At 37.8% G+C, this 23,229-nt stretch overlaps 1 protein-coding gene across 1 annotated transcript in view; it reads right to left on the minus strand.

Moving 5' to 3' along the window:
• Positions 1–23,229, minus strand: part of IRAG2 (inositol 1,4,5-triphosphate receptor associated 2) — a 134,194-nt gene that overhangs the window by 73,324 nt on the left and 37,641 nt on the right. The window contains 6 exon segments of the mRNA XM_074195309.1: positions 4,027–4,190; positions 9,223–9,324; positions 10,135–10,269; positions 17,617–17,730; positions 19,699–19,755; positions 22,020–22,074. Coding sequence (XP_074051410.1) covers positions 4,027–4,190; positions 9,223–9,324; positions 10,135–10,269; positions 17,617–17,730; positions 19,699–19,755; positions 22,020–22,074 — 627 coding nt within the window.

Below are 23,229 nucleotides of genomic sequence, written 5' to 3' on the forward strand. Positions count from 1 at the left end.
TGCATACCTGTGAACTATTAAGCTATTTTGAACCTCATAAATATTTGAATCAACTACAAAAGACCTATGAATGAAGATGTTATTCACCCCCAATGAATAGAAGTATGCATAGTATGGTATACATACATACATACATATATATGCCTGATAGACATGTGTGTGTGTGTGTGTGTGTGTGTGTGTGTGAGAGAGAGAGAGAGAGAGAGAGAGAGAGAGAGAGAGAGAGAGAGAGAGAGAGTGGAGGGAAGCAGTTTGGAGCTTAAAATGTAACAGAAAATAAAAATTTATTAAAAAATATGTTGGACAGGGAGTCAGCAAGTCATTAATCATCTCAAAATCACTTTTTTTTCTCATTTGTATTGATCATTGTAATACTTATCTCACCAGGGCATTATGAATAAAGAGCTTTACAAACCTAAAAGGGATATTAGGAGGAAAAAAGAAATTCTGATCAATCAGTTGATTGTACATAAAGAAAATATAACTAGTTCTTGATAAATGTATATTACTCTTGATAATCATCACCTATTTAAAAATATTATCCCTGTTTAAAAATACTATCCCTGTTTCCATCCTCTGTAAATTTCTTTTCTAAAATGCTACTTGGTTTTTGAGTTCCCTGCTGGTCCACATTAGTTTCTCTAGGCAGTTTCCATTTTCCTCCTTTAATTGAATTGTTTCCTGAATTTCTCTTATTCCTCTTATTCTGACTTCCCTTATAGAATTTAAATGAATGACATCATATAAATCTTTCCATTGAAATTTGTGAATTTCATGAATCTAGGGTGCATGACAGGACTTGCCTACCTTTCTTCTCCTCTGTTACATACTATAGAAGCAAGTTTCCCTTTCAATGAGGATCTAAACCCTTAGGATAGTGGACTGCTTAAGATGGGCAACTTTTCCTGTTTCTGTGAAATGGCATTCTTAAGAAAGGGAAGAACTGTATCCCTTGTTGGTGAGCTTCCATAAGTCCTTTATATTTTTTTGGCTTGTTTTTGACATGAGGGGGTGTGAAAGACTATTTTAGCTAATTTTTGTCTACATGATGACTAGAACTTTTTTATTTACATTTGTTTGAGACCTGAAAATGACCTAAACTTTTAGGTTCCAATTTTCTCTTAGTCAACTTTTGTTTTGTTTTTTTTTTGCAAGGCAATGGGGTTAAGTGACTTGCTCAAGGTCACACAGTTAGGTTATTATTAAGTATCTGAGGTCACATTTGAACTCAGGTCCTCCTGACTCCAGAGTCAATGCTCTATTCACTGCACCACCTAGCTGCCCACTTAGTCAGTTTTTAAATAAAAGAATGAAGGAAGAAGAGTAGGAAAAAAAGAAGATAAGAATTTATTAAGCACTGTGTTAAATACTTCACAAATATCTCATTTTATTCTTACAACCACCTTGGGAAATAAGTAGGAAGTATTCTTATTCTTATTCATATTTTTTAATAGTTGAGAAAACTGAGGCTAAATGACTTTCCTGGGGTCAAAGTTAGTGTCTTAAGTAATACTTTGAACTTGTCTCCCTGATTTCAGACCACTAGTACATAGCTACCTGTAAGGAAAGGGTTGATAATTATTTAATACAGAGTCACCTCAGAAGACCATCTAAAGCAATGTACTTCATGATGTAACTTTTACAAATAGGCTATAATGAGTTAATGAGCATTAAAATGGACTCATTTGAAATCAGATAATACTACTAATGTATTTATTTTGGTTTACCAGAAGCTTTTCTTATAATCCTCAACTGCAGGGAAGCTCAAGTATTAATGTCCCATTTTCAGATGTGAAAGTGAATCTCTGTGTTTTATATCTAGTCAGCAGCAGAACATACATCTAGTCAGCAGCAGAAATGGGATTCAATTCCAGGTTTCTTCAAGTCTTTCCATTACACCACATTTCATCAAATCAAATGTATCAGCAAATCTGTATATTTAGGCTGATTTCTAATTGGGCACAATCTTGCCTGCACTTCTCTCTTAACTGTTCTTAATTGCCTGAAAGGAGAATAATGATAATCCTAGCAGAGGGGGATGGTGTCTCTCTGAGGAAGTCACATATCCACACCACCCACTGCTTTGAGGAAGTCTAGGCTCCATGCTCTTTAGGGAAAAGAGAAGATTCATGCCTTAAATGCTCTTTCTGGTATTTTCAGTCCCCTATTTCTAAGTGGAAAAGAAATTTTTTTTTTTTACTTATTTCCTTCAAATATGGAAATTTGTCTACTCGACTGTTTTCTTCATGTGTTCTCTACATACATTAAATTCAGTATAACCAATTTTTCTCTTTCTAGATTAACATATAAATTCCTTACATTGGTCTTTAATGCCCCTTGTGATCTGACTCCATGCTGAAAGTCAGAAGATCTGAATTCAAATTCTATCTCTGCTCCCATTTGTGATCTTGAGCAAGTCTTTTGACTTCTTTGGGCCTTGTTTTTCTCACTTCTAAAAGGAGGAGGTTGTAATAGATGGTTTCCAGTATCTTTTATAGCTGGAAAGAAATGAATTCTATGATTGTACTCTTCTAGAGTTATTTCACATTTCACTTCTTCACAAATTTACATTCAGGTTAAATGGGACCACTTTCTATTCCTTGAACTCAATACTCCACTTTGTACATCCAAGACTTTACACAAGCTATCCTGATTTCTTCCTTTTCATCTCTACCTTTCAGAATTGTACTCTTTATTCACAACTTACTTCAGGTAAGGTTTCCTGATCCTCCTAGCTGTAAATGATATCTATTTCTCCTAATTTTTTTTACTTATTTGTGTATATGCTGTGCCCCCCAAATAGAATATAAGCTCCTTGAGTGTATGAACTATATTTCATTTTGCATTTGTATTGTGGGATTCTTAAATGATGCTTTCTATATGACAGATGCTTAATAAGTGTTTTCTGAATTTTAATAATAATAATATAGCCTACCAGAGTTGGAAGGGACATTAGAATCTAATCCTCTTTTAATCCTTCATTGTTTTATTGATAAAGAAGACTTGGGTATGGTAGGAGCAACATCTATAAGAGTCCCTGCCATATGGGATGAGCTAATATTTCCTTAAAAGGCAGAGGAGCTATGCCTAATGGCAGAGGAGTAGTTGGTCTAGGGAATAAGTATTGGAGCTTTTACATGACTTTTCAGTTACCTAGGACATAAAAATCCCAGGTCCAGTAGAATATCCTTTTTCTCAGAAGCCACGTTTGCAGTGAACTCATGTTACTGTAGGAAGACAAAGAAGCCTTCTACTCCAGCACTTTCTTTAATTGGTCTACAAGAAGTCTTTCATTATACAGATGGAATTCTTTTCTTTCCAATCTTTTACCTTATTACTCACCTCCACCCACTTTATTTCCAGTCATATTAACTTACCTGCCATTTCTTACACACAGACTTCATATTCAATATCTTTGCACTGGCTTTCTGTTCTCCATGCTTAAAATGTTGTCTCTCCTAATTTCTGATTCTTGGAGTCCCTGACTTCTTTTAAGATTTACTCCAAACATCCTATGAGAGATCTTTCCAAGTCCCTCAAACTGCTAGTTCTTTCCTTTTTCATGCTTCCATCTCTTCTGTATTTTCTTTTATCAGCCTATTTATGTAGATGTTGTTTTTCCCCCTTTAGAATGAAATTTCTTTGAGGATTTGTCTGGAACTCAGTTTCTTTATTTGTAAAATGAGAATACTAGATTAAATAACTTCCAATATTATTTCCATGTCTAATCCATAGATCTGTGATCTTTGTTATCCCTTTTAAGTCTGAACATTCCATTACATGAATCTAAAATTCCTTTTGAGGAGAAATGACATTATAATCATTGCAGATTTAGACATATATTGCTTACATATCAGACCTTGAAAATTTATTATGTAAAGTCATGTCTGACAAGTAAAAGGTTTTATGGGAACAAGTCATATTTTCATAACCTGAATGAAGAAAAATGAAGACCACATCATAGACTTACACATTAATTATGCATATAAAACACAAATTTCTTTAAAAAAAATTAATGAATGTTACCTGAAATGTAATTCTTTCTTGACATTATGATATTCATGCTTGGATCTCTTCAGATTCTCTACCACTTTAGTGAACTCTTTATCAAGAGATTCTTTGTAGTTTCCCAAGAGGCTCAGTTTTAGAATGCAGAGATTTAGCTTCGTTTCTAGGTCATATTTGAGATTCTACAAGGAGTTACAAAACAAAATTCCATGTCACACATGGCTAATGATGAATAAATCACACAGCCAGTATAAAATGCTCTTGGGTTTCCTATGGTGGCACTCACCATCTCAAGATGTCTCCATAACTCTACTTAAGCCCATAAACAATTTCTTATCACTAAGAGGCTGATTAATAACTACTTAAATTCAATAACCATTTGTGGAGTTGTATGTCATAATTCTCTCTCTTAATAATTATCTCATTTTATTCTCACAAAAACTCTGGCAGACACATACTATTATTATCAACTCCTTTTTTATAGATTATGATTTTTTTGGTTTATTTATTTTATGTTATTACAATAATCTTGTTGTGAGAGTAAACACAACTCTCCCTTCCCCCCAGAAGATGAGAAATCTCAAGAATAATGAGAGAGAAAAAAATGTACTTCAGTCTGTGGTCAGATTTCAATGGCACTGTCTCTGGGATGAGTTGCCTTCTTTATCATAAGTCCACCAAAGAAGTTGCTTCAATATTTTTACCACCATTGCTATTACTAGCTGTATTTCCCTCCACTCTATTCCTTTCCACTCTCATTTATTCTATTCTCTCTCTCCTTTCACCCTGTCCCTGTTCAAAAGTGTGTTGTATCTGAGTACTCTCTCCCACAATCTTCCCTCTCTTCTATCACCTACTCCCCCCTTTCCTCTGCCATTCCCCTTTATCCCGTCCCCTTCTTCTCATTTTTCTCTAGGTTAAGACAAATTTCTATACTCTATTAAGTGTGTGTGTTATTTCCTCTCTGAGCCATTTCTGATAGGAACGAAGGCTCACTCCTTCTCCCTTGCCTTCTACCATTCCACTCTCTTTGATAAAAGCTTTTTCTTGGCTCTTATGTGAAATATTTTATCCCCTTCTTTCTCTCCTCTCTCTTCCTCCCAGTACTTTCCTTTATCAACCACTGACTCTATCTTTTTACTAAATTATACCATTACATTCAGCTCCTTCCTGTGACTTGTCTATATATGCTCCTTCTAACTGCTCTTTGAAATGAGAAAGTTCATATGACTTATCAGTATCTTCTTCTCATGCAGCAATACAAAGAGTTCTACATCATTAAGTTTCTCATAGTTCTTCTCATCCAACCCCTCTATCATTCACCTGAGTCCTGTACTTGGAGATCAAACTTTCTGTTCAGCTTTGGTTGTTTCAATAGGAAAGTTTGAAAGTCCCATTTCACTGAAAGTCCATCTTTTCCCCTGAAAGAGGATGTTCAGTTTTGTTGGATAGGTGATTCTCGGTTGTAAACCAAGATCTTTTGCCTACCAGAATACTATATTACAAGCCCTACAAGCCTTTAATATAGATGCTGCCAGATCCTGTGTAATTCTGACTATAGAGCCATGGTAGTGGCTTTCTAGCACCTTTTAGTATTTGTTTGTTTCTGGCAGATTTTAGTATTTTCTCTTTGACTTGGGAGTTTGAGAATTTGGCTATAATACTCCTGGAAGTTTTTCTTTTGGGATCTCTTTCAGGAGGTGAACAGTGAATTCACTCAATTTCTATTTTACCCTCTGCTTCTAGGATCTCAGGGCAATTGTTCTATATTATTTTTTTAGGTTTTTTTGCAAGGCAAATGGGGTTAAGTGGCTTGCCCAAGGCCACATAGCTAGGTAATTATTAAGTGTCTGAGACTGGATTTGAACCCAGGTACTCCTGACTCCAGGGCCAGTGCTTTATCCACTGCGCCACCTAGCCGCCCCTATATTATTTCTTGAAAAATGAAGTATAGGCTCTTTTCCTAGTTGTGACTTTCAGGTAGTCCAATAATTTTTAAATTTTCTTTCCTGGATCTGTTTTTGAGGTAGGTTGTTTTTCCAATGAGATATTTCACATTTTCTTCTAATTTTTGGTTTTTTGGAATAGTTTTATTTCTTCCTGATTTCTTGCAAAGTCATTGTCTTCCTTTAGTTCCATTCTGCATTTGAAAGAGTTATTTTCTTCAGAGATCTTTTTTACTCCTTTTCCAGCTGGCCAATTCTGCTTTTTAAGGCATTCTTCTCCTCATTTGCCTTTTGCATTGCTTTTTCCCTTTGGCCTGAACTAGTTTTTAAAATATTATTTTCTTCAGTATTTTTTGTATTTCTTTTACCAGGCTGCTGATTTGGTTTTCATGATTTATCTGCGGCTCTCATTTCTCCTCCCAATTTTTCCTCTACCTCCCTTAATTGCTTTTCAAAGTCTTTTTTTGAGCTCATCATAACCTGAGCCCATTTTCTATTTCTTTTGGAGGTTTTAGACGTAACTTTGTCATCTTCTGAGTATGCGTTTCGATCCTCCATGGGAATAACGTAATTTTTTATGGTCAGATTTGTCTTTTTCTTTTGTTTGCTCATTTTCTCAGCCTATAACTGATTTACCACACTTCCAATGCTTTGGGGTTTTTTTGGGACATCCCAATGGGATTTTAATTCCTCCAAGGTTTTATGAGAGGCTTTGACTGCTTTCTTGCCTGTGCTTTGATATGTGGATAACCACAGGCTCTCTCTTCTGCCCTAGAGCTGTGAGGAGAGTCCCTGCTTGGCTATGGTAGTATGGAAAACCAAACTGCAAACTAGATTTGGGTGTGGGAAAACAGCTGAGTTCTTCCCCAAGTAGAGCAGAGGGACCTCAGCAGTCTCCCCCAACCCCCTTACCATCTGTGGGCTGCTCTCTGGTGGTGCAGGCTGGCTTCCCTGATTCTGCTGCAAGTTCTCACCACAGGGATGCTCTGAGACCAGAGCTCACTCTGCATTCACTCTAGTGGAGCAGAGTTCTCTCAACACTCCTTTAAGCTCTTCCCAGTGATCCTGGGGCCAAGAAGTCTGGAAACCATCCCCTTTTGCCATGGACCCAGGCATCCCCCAGGGATCCAGGCACCAGGCTGCACAGATTTTTTCCAACCCTTTGTCCTGGTGGAACAGACCTTTTTGTGGAACTTCTAAGTTGTTTGGACTGAGAAATGTATCACTCAATCTTTCTGTGGGTTCTTCCCCTCTAAATTTTGACTAGAGTCATAATGTGACAGCTTTTGGAGTTTTTTGGGGAATGAGTTTCCAGGAATTCCTGCCTTCATATTGTCAACTTGACTCCAACCCTATCAATTCCTTTTACAGCTAAAGAAACCATGATAAGAAAAGGTTAACTGACTTTCTCAGGGTCACATAGTTTAAAAAATCCTGAAGCTAAATTCAAGCTCATGGCTTGATTTCAAATCTAATGTTCTAAACACTGTAATATCCAGCTCTTTTGTATGAATAAGTCTCAAAATATCATATAAACAAAGGAAGATCATTCAGAAATGTATTACTGTAGAGTTGTGAATCAATTAAATCATTATGGAAAAAATGTTTTGGAAGTCTGTGGGAAAAGTGTCACTCCTCTTCTCAATAAATTATAGCATTTACCTAGGGGAACAAAAATTAAATCCCTTTCAAACCTTTCTAGCCCCATTGGACATCACTTTCCTTCACATTACCTATGGCCATTTTGCTATTACAATACTCCATCTCCCATCTTTAGGCCTTTGCACTGGTGTCCACAATACCAAGAACATATTTCCACATCACCTATATTCAGAATCCCTAGTCTCTGACAAGGCCCTGTTCAAGTACTTTCCACATAAAGCCTTTCCTGATTCCCACCACTCCCCACAAGTGCTAATGTTTTGTTTCTCACAAATTGCCCCGTGAACATATTGTATCCTTTATTATAATGTAAGCTCCTTGAACATAAGGACTATTTTCTTCTTTCTTTGTATCTCCAACATTAGTGCTGAAGATCAAGCAGTTTCAAGTGTTGGAGCTGGCTATCAAAACCCAGACCTTCTGCCTTCAGAAATGATTCTTTTTTTCCCAATGCCTCAGGGAATTTTAGTGGGTTATTATAAAAATTACAGTTTGAATTGACCATATGTTAAATTTAAAAAAAACCATTGTCTCTGTTACAAAAAGATCAGATTTTTTTCTTTTCTAAAAAAAAGATGTGAATGTAATGGCATATAATTATGTTATAAGAAATGGAGAAAGGGACAATTTCAGAAAAACCTGAGAAGACCTGCATGAACTGAAACAGAACAAGATATAGTATAATTTTTATGCAAAAACAATACCATTATAAAGACAACTCTGAAAAGCTTAAGAATTAGCCTTAAGATCAACCATGATTACAGGGGATAGAAACTAGCATTTATTCAGTGCCTATGTGTGGGTCCTGTGTTAAACACTTTACAAACATCTCATTGGATCTTCATAGCAATCCTGTAGGCTAGGTACTGTTATCACACCTATTTTAGAGTTGAGGAAACTGAGGCAAATAGAGGTTAAGTGATTTGCCCAGGATCACATAGCTATAAGTGCCTGAGTCTATCTATGAACTTAGGTGTTCCTGTCACCATGTGCAGCACTCTGTCCATTGTACCACCTAATTTCCTTTGATGATCAGAGATGAAGCATACTACTCATATCCTCAGAGAAAGGTGAAAAACTTCAGGTGAAGAAAAAGTTGTGTTTTTTTTTTGACATGGTCATTGGTGGAATTTGTTATATTTGACTACGCATATTTATTTTTTCTTTCTTTTTTTCCTGTGGGGGGAGTAGGGTAGGAGGAAAGAAAATAGATTTCTAGATTTTTATATATGTATACATATATGTTCTAAATAATAAAGGTTTTCCTAATTTTAAACATTGTTACATTGTTTATAGAAGAAAGAACAAAGAAACATGATCTCAGCTGGGATAGTGAGGGAACAGAATGTCAGTTAAGTCCTCTTTACTAGCTAAATTGCTTTCTCAGAAATTGAACTGAAGATGTGTGTGTGTGTGTTCATATATATATATCTATATCTATATATATCTATATATATATATGTATATATGAAATAAATCTGACTAAAAGTAGAAGTGGAAGACCCAAATCAAACATATAATAATTAATAACTTTTGCATCAAAATAATTTATAAATAAAGAGAAACATCTCAAAGAGTCATAGAATACAAATCACTGGCTACTTACTGTGAGCTTGTCCTCCCATCTTTCCTTCACATTTATTTCTGGGTCAGTTATCCACTGAAGAGAAGCTCTAATAAGTGTTTCAACCTCAGTGACTTCTTCATGCTTTAAGAGATTTCCAAACCTCCAACTAGTAATTAAGGTGAAATACACATGCTGTTTTGTAGCAAGAAGTAATTTAGGACAAAATCCAGAGGGTATATTAGGTGCTTCTGAGGATGCTACTTAAACCACTCAGCCGGACACCAAAGAGAACCTCTCTACACATGGTGAATCTCACCCATTTAAAAGTTTGTTTCCTTTAATAATGTACAAAATCAAACTAGGACTACCTTCAGGGAGGAGGGAGAAAAAGGTCACCTTGCCATATAAAAGAAGGGCAAAATGTTTTTCTTTAAGAAGAATTCCCTTTAAAATACTAAGTTACAACATCAGGGGTTTTCAGTTGAAAAATCAGCTAGGAGGAAAGATGCAACAGCCAGAAGCTACCGGAGAAGTCTCCAGGTACAATCAGTCCAAGTAGAAGAATGTCATGTTAATGAAATATGCAATTTGAAAGTGACTAACCCAGAATTAAAACACTGACATCAGAAAGGTGGTGGTGAGGAAGCCTTTCTCATATCATAGTGATGTTATGATCAGGAATTAATTTTGGTCAAGACCTGTGACTTCATTAGTAAATTTTACTTGGTAAGCAAATTCCCTCCATCAATACAGATTGTTTTATAGGCACCAAAATTCTAAGGGGCTTACTCATGTTCATATGATCAATACTTCTGAGGTGGAACTTAAACAAGGGTCTAACCTTAAGGTCCACCATCTATCCCTTGTACCACACTACCTTTTGGTCTTAACAATTAAAATGAAGCACTAAAAGAATTTGGGGCAGTGTGAAATTTATGCTTTACACTATACCAGTTTTTGAAGGGTCACAGTAAATTCTCTATGCATTTGCTCAGTTTCTCTCAGCAACACTATCTTCTCTTTGTCCACTATATCATTCAGAAATGGTGAATTGGTTGAACTGAATAGCCATTCTAATCCAGTGACCTGAAACAAATGCCCACCAGCCCCCTACCCCAGTTAACAAAAGTCATTCTCTTAAAAGACACTTGCTACTTTTGTTTAAAGCATTATGTTCATAAGTCTTTATAGTTTGAAACATGAAAACATGAAATAGCTTTGACTAACAATCCTACTAAAGTTATTTAAACTGCAACTTAAGGTAGGTGTTTATTCTTCCTTCTTAACCAAATTCTCCCTGCAGGGTAGCAAGTAAGCAGGCACCTAAACCTTGCTATATTATATTCTTTTGGATCCCCTCTCAGCTGAGAGGAAACTACTTTATTTGATCCATTTTGAAGGAATATGATCTTGTAATCTCCCTCGAGGAAATTCTGATATTAGATTTTATTATCAAATAATTAAGTTTCTCTCAGCATCATACTGTTAGCTAGTTCCCCCTGATCATCACCTACATAACCTCCTCATTACTTTTCATGTAGACTCATCTGATCTAGTCAAGCCATTCTCTTTTCTACTGCCTGTCTGACTCTTTCCAAGGACACATTTCACTGCTCTTCTCCCAGCTGCACCACTGACTCATCTACACAGGACTTTCTCTGTCATGCCATAACAATCTCTTTACCCTAGAAACTCATTTTACACCTGGAATATTTCTTACATCAGAAATACTTCTGGGGTGGCTAGGTGGCACAGTGGATAAAGCACCCGCCCTGGAGTCAGGAGTACCTGGGTTCAAATCTGGTCTCAGACACTTAATAATTACCTAGCTGTGTGGCCTTGGGCAAGCCACTTAACCCCATTTGCCTTGCAAAAACCTAAAAAAAAATACTTCTGTCCCTATGGTCTTTCCCTCTGATTGACTGGTTCCTCCAAAACTAAACATTTTAAGGAAGAGGTTCAAGCCAACTGTCTTCATTCCCTTCCAGGCTATACTGTTAACTCATATCTAGAATTATTTTTGTTATGCTCCTGTACTAGGTACCTTCACCCTCTCCAGCATTCTCTTTTTAGTTCCTAATGTGTAATCTCCCCCTCCCCCCATTAGATTTTATGTATCCTGAGGGTGAGAACTGGCTTTCTGCTTGAAGCTTCTGCTTCATTGACTTGACTACTCAATAGCATTTTTTTCCAAGTTGGAATGCCCTTTCCTTCTACCTACTTTCTTATCAATTGGTGTCTTTCAGCATCTTCAAGAGCTAGCTCAAAATTTCTCTCTCCTTAGGAGCTTTCTCTAACTTCTTTATCACAGAAACATAGTTTCAGCACTGGCAGGGAGCAAAGAAGCCATTTTCTCAATCCCATCATTTTATAGATTAGAAGACTAAGGATTAACAAAATTATGCAAATAATCATAGAATTAGGATTTGAGCCCAATTCCAAGAATTCCAAATCCAGTTCCCTTTCAACTACACCAAGTTGCTCCTATGTATGCACACAAGTCAGATGGATAATATTTTACATCTTTCCATTGTTTTGTAACTGTTTCATTCTTTTTTTTAACATGCTTTTCCTGACAAACATTTTATTATAATTCAAGGTATTGCTGTCACTTCATGAATCCATTTTCTTTATTCAGACTATCAGTTTTTTCCTGGACAAAGAAATTTTTGTTCATTCTGTTTCCTTAATGCACTTTTCATTGCTTCCAACTTAAAATAGAAAAAAGAATGGCCCAATCAGCTCACTTTCCCCAGCATGTTTTCTTTTTTTTTCATAACTAGACTAATATCAGAGTTGGTCAGTGATATCCAAAGCTATTAAGTAGGAAGTTTGTCTAGAAAGGCTGATCACTTCCCCCAATCATCTGAGTTTCTATTTCTGCTCTTAATTCCTTCTCCTTTCTTTTTTTTCATCTTAAATTTATTTTTTATTCTCATTTTGTACAAATGTTTTTTTTACATTAATAAAATATTCTTGTTTACAAGTAAACAAAATACCCCTCCTCCCCCATGAATATAGATAGACTTGTTTGGGTGAAAAAAGTAAAGGGGAGAGGAAAAAATTAAAATAAAAAAATAATAATAGTAATAATTGTAGGTATAGCCAGGTGGCACAATGGATGAAGCAACAGCCCTGGAGCCACGAGCACCCAAGTCCACATCCAGCCTCATAAACCCAACAATCACCCAGCCGTGTGACATGCAAGCCACCCGATCCCCACTGCCCTGCAAAAACCAAAAAAAAAAAAAGAAAGAAAAAAAAGACCCAAAATAAAATAAAATAGTAATAATAGTAGGGGAGGCTGGGTGGCAGACAGAGCATTGGCCCTTGATCCATGAGCACCTGGGTCCAAATACGGCCCCAGACACCCAAAGATCACCACGCTGTGTGGCCCCAGGCAGGCCATCCAGCCCTACTTGCCCTGCACCCTCCCCCAAATAATAATAACAAAAAATGTGTTTGAGTCTTTGTTCCAACACCAACAACTCTGTCATGGGTGGATCTCATTCTTTATGATAAGTCCATCACAAAAGTTATTTCCATATTTTTCCACCTTTGCCATTGCTGATCACAACTCCCTCCTTTCTTATTTCTCCACTACCATGTACTCTATTTTCTCTCTCCTTTCACTCTGACTCTGCTGTAGGGTCGCTGAGTGGCACAGCAGACAGATCCCTGGTCCTGGGGCCAAGAAGCCCTGAGCCCCCATACCACCCCTTAGGCCCGGAATCTACCTGGCCCTGTGGTCCTGGGCAGGCCTTCCATTCCCAGCCCCTTGCAAGAAGTAAAAAAGAAAATGTGTTATATCTGAACACTGTCCCCCCATGGTCCATCCTCTCCTCCTTTATTCACATCCCCACCCCTTCCCCCTGCTCCCCCCCTCCTTCTTACTCCAGATGTCTATACCCAAATGAGTATATTTGCTGTTTCCTCTCCTAGTCATCTCTGATGAGAGCAAAGTTTCCCTCATTCCCCCTTGCCTTCCCCCTTCCATATCATTGCAATAGCTCATTGTAATAAAAAAAAATCTTATGTGAAATATCTTGGACTATTCCCCCTCTCCTTTTTCTTTCTCCCATTCCATTTCCCTTTTTTTCTATTGACTCCATTTTTACACTATATTTTATCTTCGAATTCAGCTTTCTCCTGTGCTTCAACTATAAAAGCTCTCTCTACCTGCTCTATTAACTGAGAAGGTTCATATGAGTATTATCAGTGTCATTTTTCTATGCAGGAATACATGCAGTTCATCCTCATTAAGTCCCTCATATTTCCCCCCTCTCCTCCAATCTCCATGCTTCACCTGGGTCCTGTATCTGAAGATCAAACCTTCTGTTCAGCTCTGGCCATTTCAAAAGGAACCTTTGAAATTCCCCTGGTTCATTGAAAGCCCATCTTTTTCCCTGGAAGAGGACATTCAGCTTTGCTGGGTAGTTCATTCTTGGCTGCATTCTAAACTCTCTTGCCTTCTGGTATATTGTATTCCAAGCCCTACGAGCTTCCAATGTAGCTGCTGCTAAGTCCTGTGTGATCCTGACTACAGCTCCACGATATTTGAACTGTGTCCTTCTGGCTGCTTGTAATATTTTCTCTTTGACTTGGGAGTTCTAGAACTTGGCTATAATATTCCTAGGGGTTGGTTTTTTGGGATCTCTTTCTCTGGGGGATCGGTGGATTCTCTCCAGTTCTATTTTGCCCTCTGCTTCTAGAATATCAGGGCAATTTTCCTGTAGTAATTCTTTGAAAATGATGTCAAGGCTCTTTTCCTGATCATGACTTTCAGGTATTCCAATAATTTTTAAATTATCTTTCCTAAGTCTGTTTTCCATATCAGTTGTTTTTTCAATGAGATATTTCACATTTTCTTCTAATTTTTCATTTGTTTGGTTTTGAAGTATTGATTCCTGATTTCTGTTAAATTCATCAATCTCCCTGAATTCTATTCTTTGTCTGAAGGATTTGTTCTCCTCAGAGAGTTTTCTTATCTCTTTTTCCATCTGGCCAATTTTGCTTTTGAAAGCATTCTTCTCCTCAAGAACTTTTTGAACTGTTCTATCCATTTGACCTAAGCTGGTTTTTAGCATGCTATTTTCTTCAGCATTTTTTTGGATTTCCTTGACTAAGCTGCTGTCTTCATTTTCATGTTTTTCCTGCATCTCTCTCCTTTCTTTTCCCAGTTTTTCTTCCAACTCCCTCATTTGATTTTCAAAGTCTTTTTTGAGCTCTATCATAGCCTGAGCCCAATTTCTGTTTTTCTTGGAGTCTTTAGATGCAGGAGCTTGTGCTTCCTCATCTTCAGACTGAGTATTTTGGTCCTTCTTGGGCTCATTTGCAAAATATTTCTCAATAGTCTTCTTTTTTGTTTCTCTGCTTGCTCATTTTCCCAGCCTGGGCCTGGTTTGGAGTGTTTCTTGAGCTTTTGGGACACTCCCACAAGGGTCTCAGTGTGTGCGACTCTGTCCTCCCTCCTGGTCTGTGAATGACCATAGCGCCCCCCTCTGTCAAGGGGCTGATGTTGGGGGGGTGCTGCTGTTCTATGGGGGGGCCTAGATTGTGGTCAGGATCTGAATGTGGTCAGAGCCCCAGAGTCCTTTTTCAGGGGCAGAGGACAGAGCTCTGCAGTCTCTCTTCATTCCCCTCCCTCAGCTCCATGGGCTCATGCCCTGGGGGCTCCTGCTTACTGGCTCTGCCAGCTTCTGTTTCCTGGATCAAGGCTGGGGAAAGAGGATGCTGCTTGCTGTGTGCCCTGAGGGCTGGGCTCCACGTGCTCACTCTGGCAGAGGTGCCCTGCTGTTCCCCCACTTTGTGTCTGGTGCTCCTCGGGGTGCAGCTCAGGAGACTCCCCTGCTGCTGTGAGCTGAGACCCCCAGTGCCCTGGGGCTGCCTCTGGGAGGCTGAGGTTCTTTGGCTCTGGCGGGCTACCCCTCTGGTGGGCCGCCTCTCCAATCCCGGGGAGCAGAGCCTTTCTGCTCTTTTCCCGGTTACCTTGAGTAGGAGAACTGCCTCACTGGGTCCCTTTGTGGGTTCTGTCTCTTGAAAGTTTAGTTAGAGTCCTTAACTGATGAATTTTATCAGAGAGCTCCTCAACTGTTTCATTCTTAAATCAATCAATTGAACTATAATATAGTATCATCTAGGCAACACAATTGCCATACCACTGGGCCTATAAATCAGGAAGATCCTAGTTCAAATTCAGTTTCAAATTCAGGACAAGTTGGATTTAAAGTTGAAGGACATAGGTTCAAATTGAAATTTTGACACTGTGTCCTTGTGAAAATCACTTTCCCTCTTGGAGTATCACTTACTTCATGCCTAAAGGAGAGAGTTGGTCAAGGGCCTGTGTGTTTGTCTGTGTGTTTGTGTGTGTGTGTGTGTGTGTGTGTGTGTGTGTATGTGTGTGTGATAGAGACAGAGAGAGAATGGATAACTATATCAGAGAAGGGTTTATAAAGGAGGAAGAACCTTGAAAAGGGTAGGGTTCCCAATTTCTCTTGATTTCAAGTCAAGGCAGGGTGATCAATGGTTGACGCTATTTCAGGGGAATTCTTGCTCAGGTATAATCTGAGAGGACCTTACCAGTTGTAGTTCTATCTTACTATCAACCACTTTAATTTGGAAATTCTATAATGTGATACCCTGCCCTATAAGAGGATGTAGTTGTTGACTACAGTGTCTTTGCAAATGAAGGACAGGGAGGAAAAGGAACTGATTCGAGAAACAGCAGGATTGGGTGGCTAGGTGGCACAGTGGATAAAGCACTGGCTTAGAGTCAGGAGTACCTGGGTTCAAATCTGGTCTCAGACACTTAATAATTACCTAGCTGTGTGGCCTTGGGCAAGCCACTTAACCCCTTTTGCCTTGCAAAAAAAAAAAACCCTAAAGAAAAAAGAAACAGCAGGATCCTTTCTAATCTTTATTTAAGAATAGATCTAAAATCCTATACAGCTAGTTCAAATTTTAAACTAGAGGGGGTGATAAAAAAATTGCCAATTCATTTTTTATCACCATTGAAGTGTTTATTTTTCACTATCTCACACATTAAAGATTCAGTAGAAAGCTTTTAGGCCTTCACCTCTCCTTCCTCCCTAAAATCTATCATAATATCACAATGGCTAATTTAATTCTTTTTCCTCGAAAAGATTCACAGAACACAAAATTATAGCAATTGATCATAGGGGTAACCCATCTTTATGTCATAAAGTGACTCACAGATTTACGGTTACAGTTAGAAATAGAAAAATTTACTGGGCTGGTGCAAGATGAAAGGAAAGTATCACAGTGGCAGACTGTGACCATTTCATTTTGTCTGAATGTTTGGCTGTGCATCATCATCTCATTGTCATTTTGCATTCGGAATGGGAATAGTAGGAATCTATGACTGTTTTCCATGGCTTTAGAAATGGAAAGCACACATAATCTGGCAGAAGGAATTCAAACATTCAAAATACAAACATGTATTTTTCCTTCCTCTTAAAGTTGTCATAGCAGCTAATAGGGCAGCATCCTGTCATATTAGTAGTATGATATATTTTCAGGGGCTGCAAAGTGTTTTACACAAGTTATCTGCTTTGATTTCCAGTGCATCATTAAGATGCAGTTGCTTTTATTGAGATAACTGACATAGAAGTTGAATGATTTGCTTTAGGTATGTATCTGAAGTAAGATTTGAACTGATCCCAAGTCAAGCACTGTACCACACCATCTAGTAAAGCATTTCCTTTAGAAAATCCTTTAAAGGTAGAGAAAGAAAACTATGGTCCAAGTAAATATATTAAGTAAATAGTTTTACAAAATCATTAACTAAGATCTAAACATAAAACTTATTTCCAATTGGAAGATGGTCAATTAGTCCACACTGCTATTTTTACTTACAGAATAAGCATTACTATTCAATATTTTTTAGGTTTTTCTTTCTTTTCTTTTTTTTTCTTTTTAGGTTTTTTCCAAGGCAATGGAGTTAAGTGGCTTGCCCAAGGCCACACATCTAGGTAGACTAATCAATTCTTAAAAAAAAACAAAGGGCAAGGTTCTTTGTTCAGCAAACTAGATACAAGATTAAACCCATGAACAGGTGTAACCAATTTTGAAAAGTTTTAACTCAGAAAAGCATACCTCTGTAATCCGAGCAAGTACAAGTTCAGAATGCAATGATTTCTCACCTTCAAGAATGTCCCTGTAAAGATGCCCATCGCCATGCAAGTTGAATCCATTTCTTAAAAGCAAAGCAAAGGAAAACAAAAAAAACAGACTCCTTTAAGATGTTACTGGTTTTGTTTTCCAGCTGAAAAGAATAGCATTACAGTATGCTTACAACAGAAGTTCCTGTTTTAATTGCTGCAACTCACGCACCAGCTGATTTTTCTCCCTACATAAATTCTAGAATCTCAGGCATAATAAATGAGTTGAATTACTTTGTTAGCAGTTACTTACAAGCACATTTAACACATTTAAGCTCTCCAGTGATAAAAACAATAACTGTGCTACCTCTATGGTGGTGCTGTATTCCACAAGGATTGACTTAAGGTCTTCTATGTGTAAATCCTTCTGTAAGATTGAATGGAGAATTAATAGTAAAATAACACATCAACCTTCATAAAAATTACTAACTATGAGCCCATAAGTTTTGTACTTGAATTTCAGTGATTTTGTGGACAGATTAAGATAGTCTAGAAGAACCAATATGGGGAGTGATGGTTAGAAGGCAGGCTTCAGAGTCAAAAAGTCCTCTTGTCCTTGACACATAATGGGTGTGACCTTGGGCAAGTCACTTAATCTTAATGCTCTCAGGAAATTCTCTAGACTTCTACATTGCTGAGAAGGTGCCAGTTTACAATGATAATTGTAATTTAATTAGTGGGAATTCTCTACACTAATGAAATCATAGATAGAGTCAAGAAAAAAAAGACAGCAACAGTAAGACATCCCTTTTATTCTAGCCCTATTGCTCTTGGGCTCTATCTAATAACATGAATATTTAAAAATCAGAGTGAAAAATAGTTCTGATGCAAGAGACCTTCCCACAAATTAAGGTCCCAAACTGTAGTTAATGTACCTTAATTCAAGATGAAATCAAGTTACATATAAACCCTAGAAATTATTTATTATGCACCTAATACTAGCAATATTAATTCACAATTCTCTTAAAATCATTCTATTCACACTGTTAAATAAAAGTTAGGGGCAATAAAATCAAAGACACACAAAACCGATCCCTAGTATCTTAATACCATAAAGCAAAGATTGAAGACAAAAGGTGGTTGGGATGTTTGGATTCTCCTTCAGCAACAAGAAGTCAAAATATTTAACCTCCAAAGGCTTTCTATATATATATATATATATATATATATATATATATATATATATATATATATATACAGATATATATATATATATATATACTAGTATATTAGTCAAACTCTTCCAGAAAGTGTAATCTTTGAAACTTCCTTTCTCTCAAGGAAGACAATAAAAAATGTCAAATATTGCCCTTTTTCCATTGACTTTTCCTCTTATCAGTCAGATAATAAGCATTTAACAAGTTTTTTTGGGGGGGTTTTGTATGTGTGTCTGTGTGTGTGTGTGTGTGTGTGTGTGTGTGTGCCAGTTAAGAAATGGAGAAACAAGAAAGCGTATAAAAATAGTCTCAGCCCACAAGGACTTCCCATTCATCAGAGTTCATTATTCAGAAGACCCCTTGCTTTCTATGTACTTCCTATTTCTTTTCAAGCCACCTTAAGTCATCTCTCACCAGAAGGTTTTATAGGAAGATGGTCAAAGATCATGAAAACTGAGTTAAATGAAAATGCTAAGCAGAATCAGATTCACCCAATGGAATAATGGATTGTGTTCTGGCCTTGGAAATTAGGAAGATAATTGAAATATTACCCCAGATTCTTACTAAATATATGACTTTGGGCAAGTCACCACCTTTCTGTACTTTACTTGCCTTATCTATAAAATGAAGGATTTGCTGCCTCCCTTCTGTAAATCTATGTTCCTATGATCTAATTGTGTCCACCACTTAATGACAAAGGCTTAAAGCACTTTTTCCTTCTAGTACTTCTTTTTTTTTTTTTAGTTTTCTTTTTTGCAAGGCAACCAGGGGTTAAGTGGCTTGCCCAAGGCCACACAGCTAGGTAATTATTAAGTGTCTGAGACCGGATTTGAACCCAGTTACTCCTGACTCCAGGGCCGGTACTTTATCCACTGTGCCACCTAGCCGCCCCTTCCTTCTAGTACTTCAATAGGAGATATATGCATTCTTATTAAGTGGAGAAAGATACTCTAACTTTTTCAGATATAGAGATATATTGAAATTCATGCCAGGAGAAGAACTGATTTTTTTTCAAAAATGATATAGAGAAGCATTATAATTGAATTAAATTATTACATTAGAATGGAATTAAACATGAAATATTTTAATAGGTAATAAACATTATGATGACTTACTCTGTCTTTGCTATTTTTCCCAAATCTAGGCCATCATAATTTTTATTTAAAAAAACCACCAACCTTATGTAAACTTGCAACTTTATTAAGCAAAGTGTTTTCACACAAGTGTAGTTTCATCTGAAAGAAAACAAATGTAAGGGAAACCATTTCTGATTAGATCATCCCTGATTTTCCTCATTAGGAGAGAGCTTGCCCCCTCCTCTATCTTTTATGTCTCTCTTTCTCCTATGAACTTCCCTCATTCTAAACTATATTATATGTATATAACATAAATATGTGTTGCTCCTCACTAATTTGAAAGCTTCTTGACAGAAGGGTCTGTCTTTTTTCATCTTTGTAACTCCAATACATTGTTGGTTGAATTCAATTATGAAAAGTGCTTTAGTGAATAACAATGCTAAAAATTATCCAATCAATAAACAATTAAATTCTTATTATATTCTGGGTTCTATGCTGAGTACTGGTGATACAAAGAAAAATATAAAACCGTCTGTGCCCTCAAAGAGTTTATATTTAGAATGAGTAAAAGGCGATTGTGGAGGAAGGGGAAGAATAAGATATGTAATTCATATATCTCCTGCATTCTTATCCCTTTACTCACTTATTAAGAGTAGACAGTTTTCTATAAAGAACAGCTAATATTTGAAAGGTTCTGATCAATCTTCGGAGTAATTCTGTACCTACAGTACTATAACTGTACTGTATCTACTCTTTCTACCACTTGGTTTGTATCTCTATCAATGTACTATTTTGGATTTTCCCCAGCACAACAAAATTTCATAAGCAAGACTTTATCCTTCAAGACAGTTTTTAATAGTTAAGCTGTTGCTTGTTACTTGTTTCTCTTGTTACTCTTCATAGTCTTTTGAGATAATGCCATAGCTAGGTTGTTGGCCTTTTTCAAATGATCTTCCATCTGCATATTATGCTTGTAATGGATAACTATATCTTGACATCTTTAGAGACCCCAGATCAAAGGTTAGTAGGTATATGTACCTGTGTTCAGGAAAATCACTGTAGTATCCAGACCCTAGGACCTATCTCAGTCAAAAAGCAACTTGTTTTCTTCTTCCTCCTCTTATTTACTCTTCCTTTCCTTCATGTTACTTGGCAAAATCAGCTTCTATTGCCCTTTTTTAAAATATTTTTTTAAGGTAATGGGGTTAAGTGACTTTTGCCCAAGGTCACACAGCTAGGCAATTATTAAGTGTCTGAGGCCAAATTTGAACTCAGGTCCTCCTGACTCCAGGACAGGTGCTCTATCTACTAAGCCACCAAACCACCTCTCTATTGTTTCTTTTTTTTTAGATTTTTTTTTCAAGGCAATGGGGTTAAATGGCTTGACCAAGGCCACACAGCTAGGTAATTAAGTGTCTGAGGTCAGATTTGAACCCAGGTACTCCTGACTCCAAGGCCATTGCTCTATTCACTGCACCACCTAGCCACCCTCTATTGTTTCTTAAAGGGTGGGAGGTGAAGGGCTGTTCAGACTTGGTCACTGCAACAATGTAGGTCTCAATACTAGGATGGGGCTCTGCATATACCCTAGTATATTTTTTTACTACTGCCACTAGTATATGAGTGGGCACTCTTTAGTACCGTAATTCTCTACTATTAATTATTAAAGGAGTGTACCTTATTTGAAAGTCAATTGTCTCTTGTTAAGTTGTACTTATTTTACATCAGGTGCATATGTCCTTTGTTGGGGGGCAGGGTTGGAGGACTGTGAAAAAGCTTAGAGAAAGTCACTGATTTGCTACTTTTCTGATCATGTGACAAATATTAATTCTTTCCCCCATTACAAGATAAGCTCCATTGGGAAAGGACTGTCTTTGCTTATTTTGTTTTCAGCTAACGATGCTTTTATTCAGGGATGCTGAATGTTCCAGACAAATGGAATAGATTTCCTCTCTGGCATCATTTCATTTCACATTTTATGGCTTTCAAAAGACTTTCTACAGTCTAAAACCACTGGCATATTTAGGATATAGACAGTTCTCAGTCCACGGAAGTCCAACTACAACCTATGTAGTTGTAGATGTATGTGTTGTATGTGTAACTTAAAGACTAGAATGTAATTATCATTGCCCAGTCCTGCAAAAGTCTCATTATCTTCCATCCTTAAAGAGAATGTAATATGGACAATCAGATGGCACAATGGGTAGAATGCCAGCCCTGAAATCAGAAGGCTTTGAATTCAAATCTGACCTCAGATGCTCACTAACTGTGGATAGTGATGTTTGGTAAGTCACTTAACTCTGATTGTCTGGCATCTAGAGCTATCTCCAGTCATCCTGAACCCAGATGACTATGGAGAAGGTGAGACTAAGGCACAGCACCTCTTCACTCAAGTCCAATTCATGTGCATGTCATGATATTACCTTCATGATGTCATGGTCTTCTTTGAAAAATGAAGGACATACATTATCAATATAACTTAAAATATTTGAGCAACTCTTACATGTAAGAGGTCCTAGAAAGTAGAACAAGGAGAAATGTTTGAAGATACTAAGACAAAAATGTAGGCTTTATATTGGAGGAAAAATTATCTAATCCTTAGAGCTCCCTCAAAGTATAATGAACTATCTCAGGTGATAGTGAAAAATGTCCTTATAGAAATCTTACTGTAAAGGCTAGAAGACTACTTACTGCAGATATTGTAGAGAAGATTCTTATTCAGTAATGGATTAGATGATTTCTGAGGTTCTATCTAACTTTGAGACTGATTTTTTTTTTCAAAATCCTATCTCATTTCCTATAAAGGGAAGGAAATTTCTCATGGTAGAATAATAGTTCTATATAAGAATAGATAGAAACCCCTCACTTTTTTGATGAAAATGAAAGTGGTGGGGTGGAGCCAAGATGGCAACAAGAAGGGATTGAGTCTTAGGACCTCTCTGATAAAATTCATCAGCTAAGGACTCTAACTAAACTTTCGAGAACCTACAAAGGGACCCAGTGAGGCAGTTCTCCTACTCAAGATTACCTGGGAAAGACCAGAAAGGCTCTGCTCCCTGGGATTGGAGAGGCGGCCTGCCAGAGGGGTGGCCTGCCAGAGCCAAAGAACTTCAGCCTCCCGGAGGCAGCCCCAGGGTGCTGGGAGCCGAGGCTCACAGCAGCGGGGGAGTCTCCTGAACTGCACCCCAAAGAGCACCGAGCACAAAGTGGGGAAACAGCGGGGGACCTCTGCCAGAGCGAGCATGTGGAGCCCAGCCCTCAGGGCACACAGCAAGCAGCATGGTCTTTCCCCAGCCCTGATCCAGGAAACAGAAGCAGGCCATGCTGGTAAGCAGGAGCCTCCAGGGCATGAGCCCATTGAACTGAGGGAGAGGAGTGAAGAGAGACTGTAGAGCTCTGTCCTCTGCCTCTGGAACAGGACTCTGGGGCTCTGATCACATTCAGATCCTGATCCTAGTCTAGGTCCCCCCATAGAACAACAGGGCCCCCCCACCTCAGCCCCATGGCAGAGGGGGGTGCTTATGGTCATTCACAGACCAGGAGGGAGGACAGAGCCTCATACACCGAGACCCTTGTGGGAGTGTCCCAAAAGCTTAGGAAGCACCTCCAAACCAGGCCCAGGCCAGGAAAATG

Source organism: Macrotis lagotis, chromosome 7, assembly GCF_037893015.1.
Source record: "Macrotis lagotis isolate mMagLag1 chromosome 7, bilby.v1.9.chrom.fasta, whole genome shotgun sequence".
Lineage (NCBI taxonomy): Eukaryota > Metazoa > Chordata > Mammalia > Peramelemorphia > Peramelidae > Macrotis > Macrotis lagotis.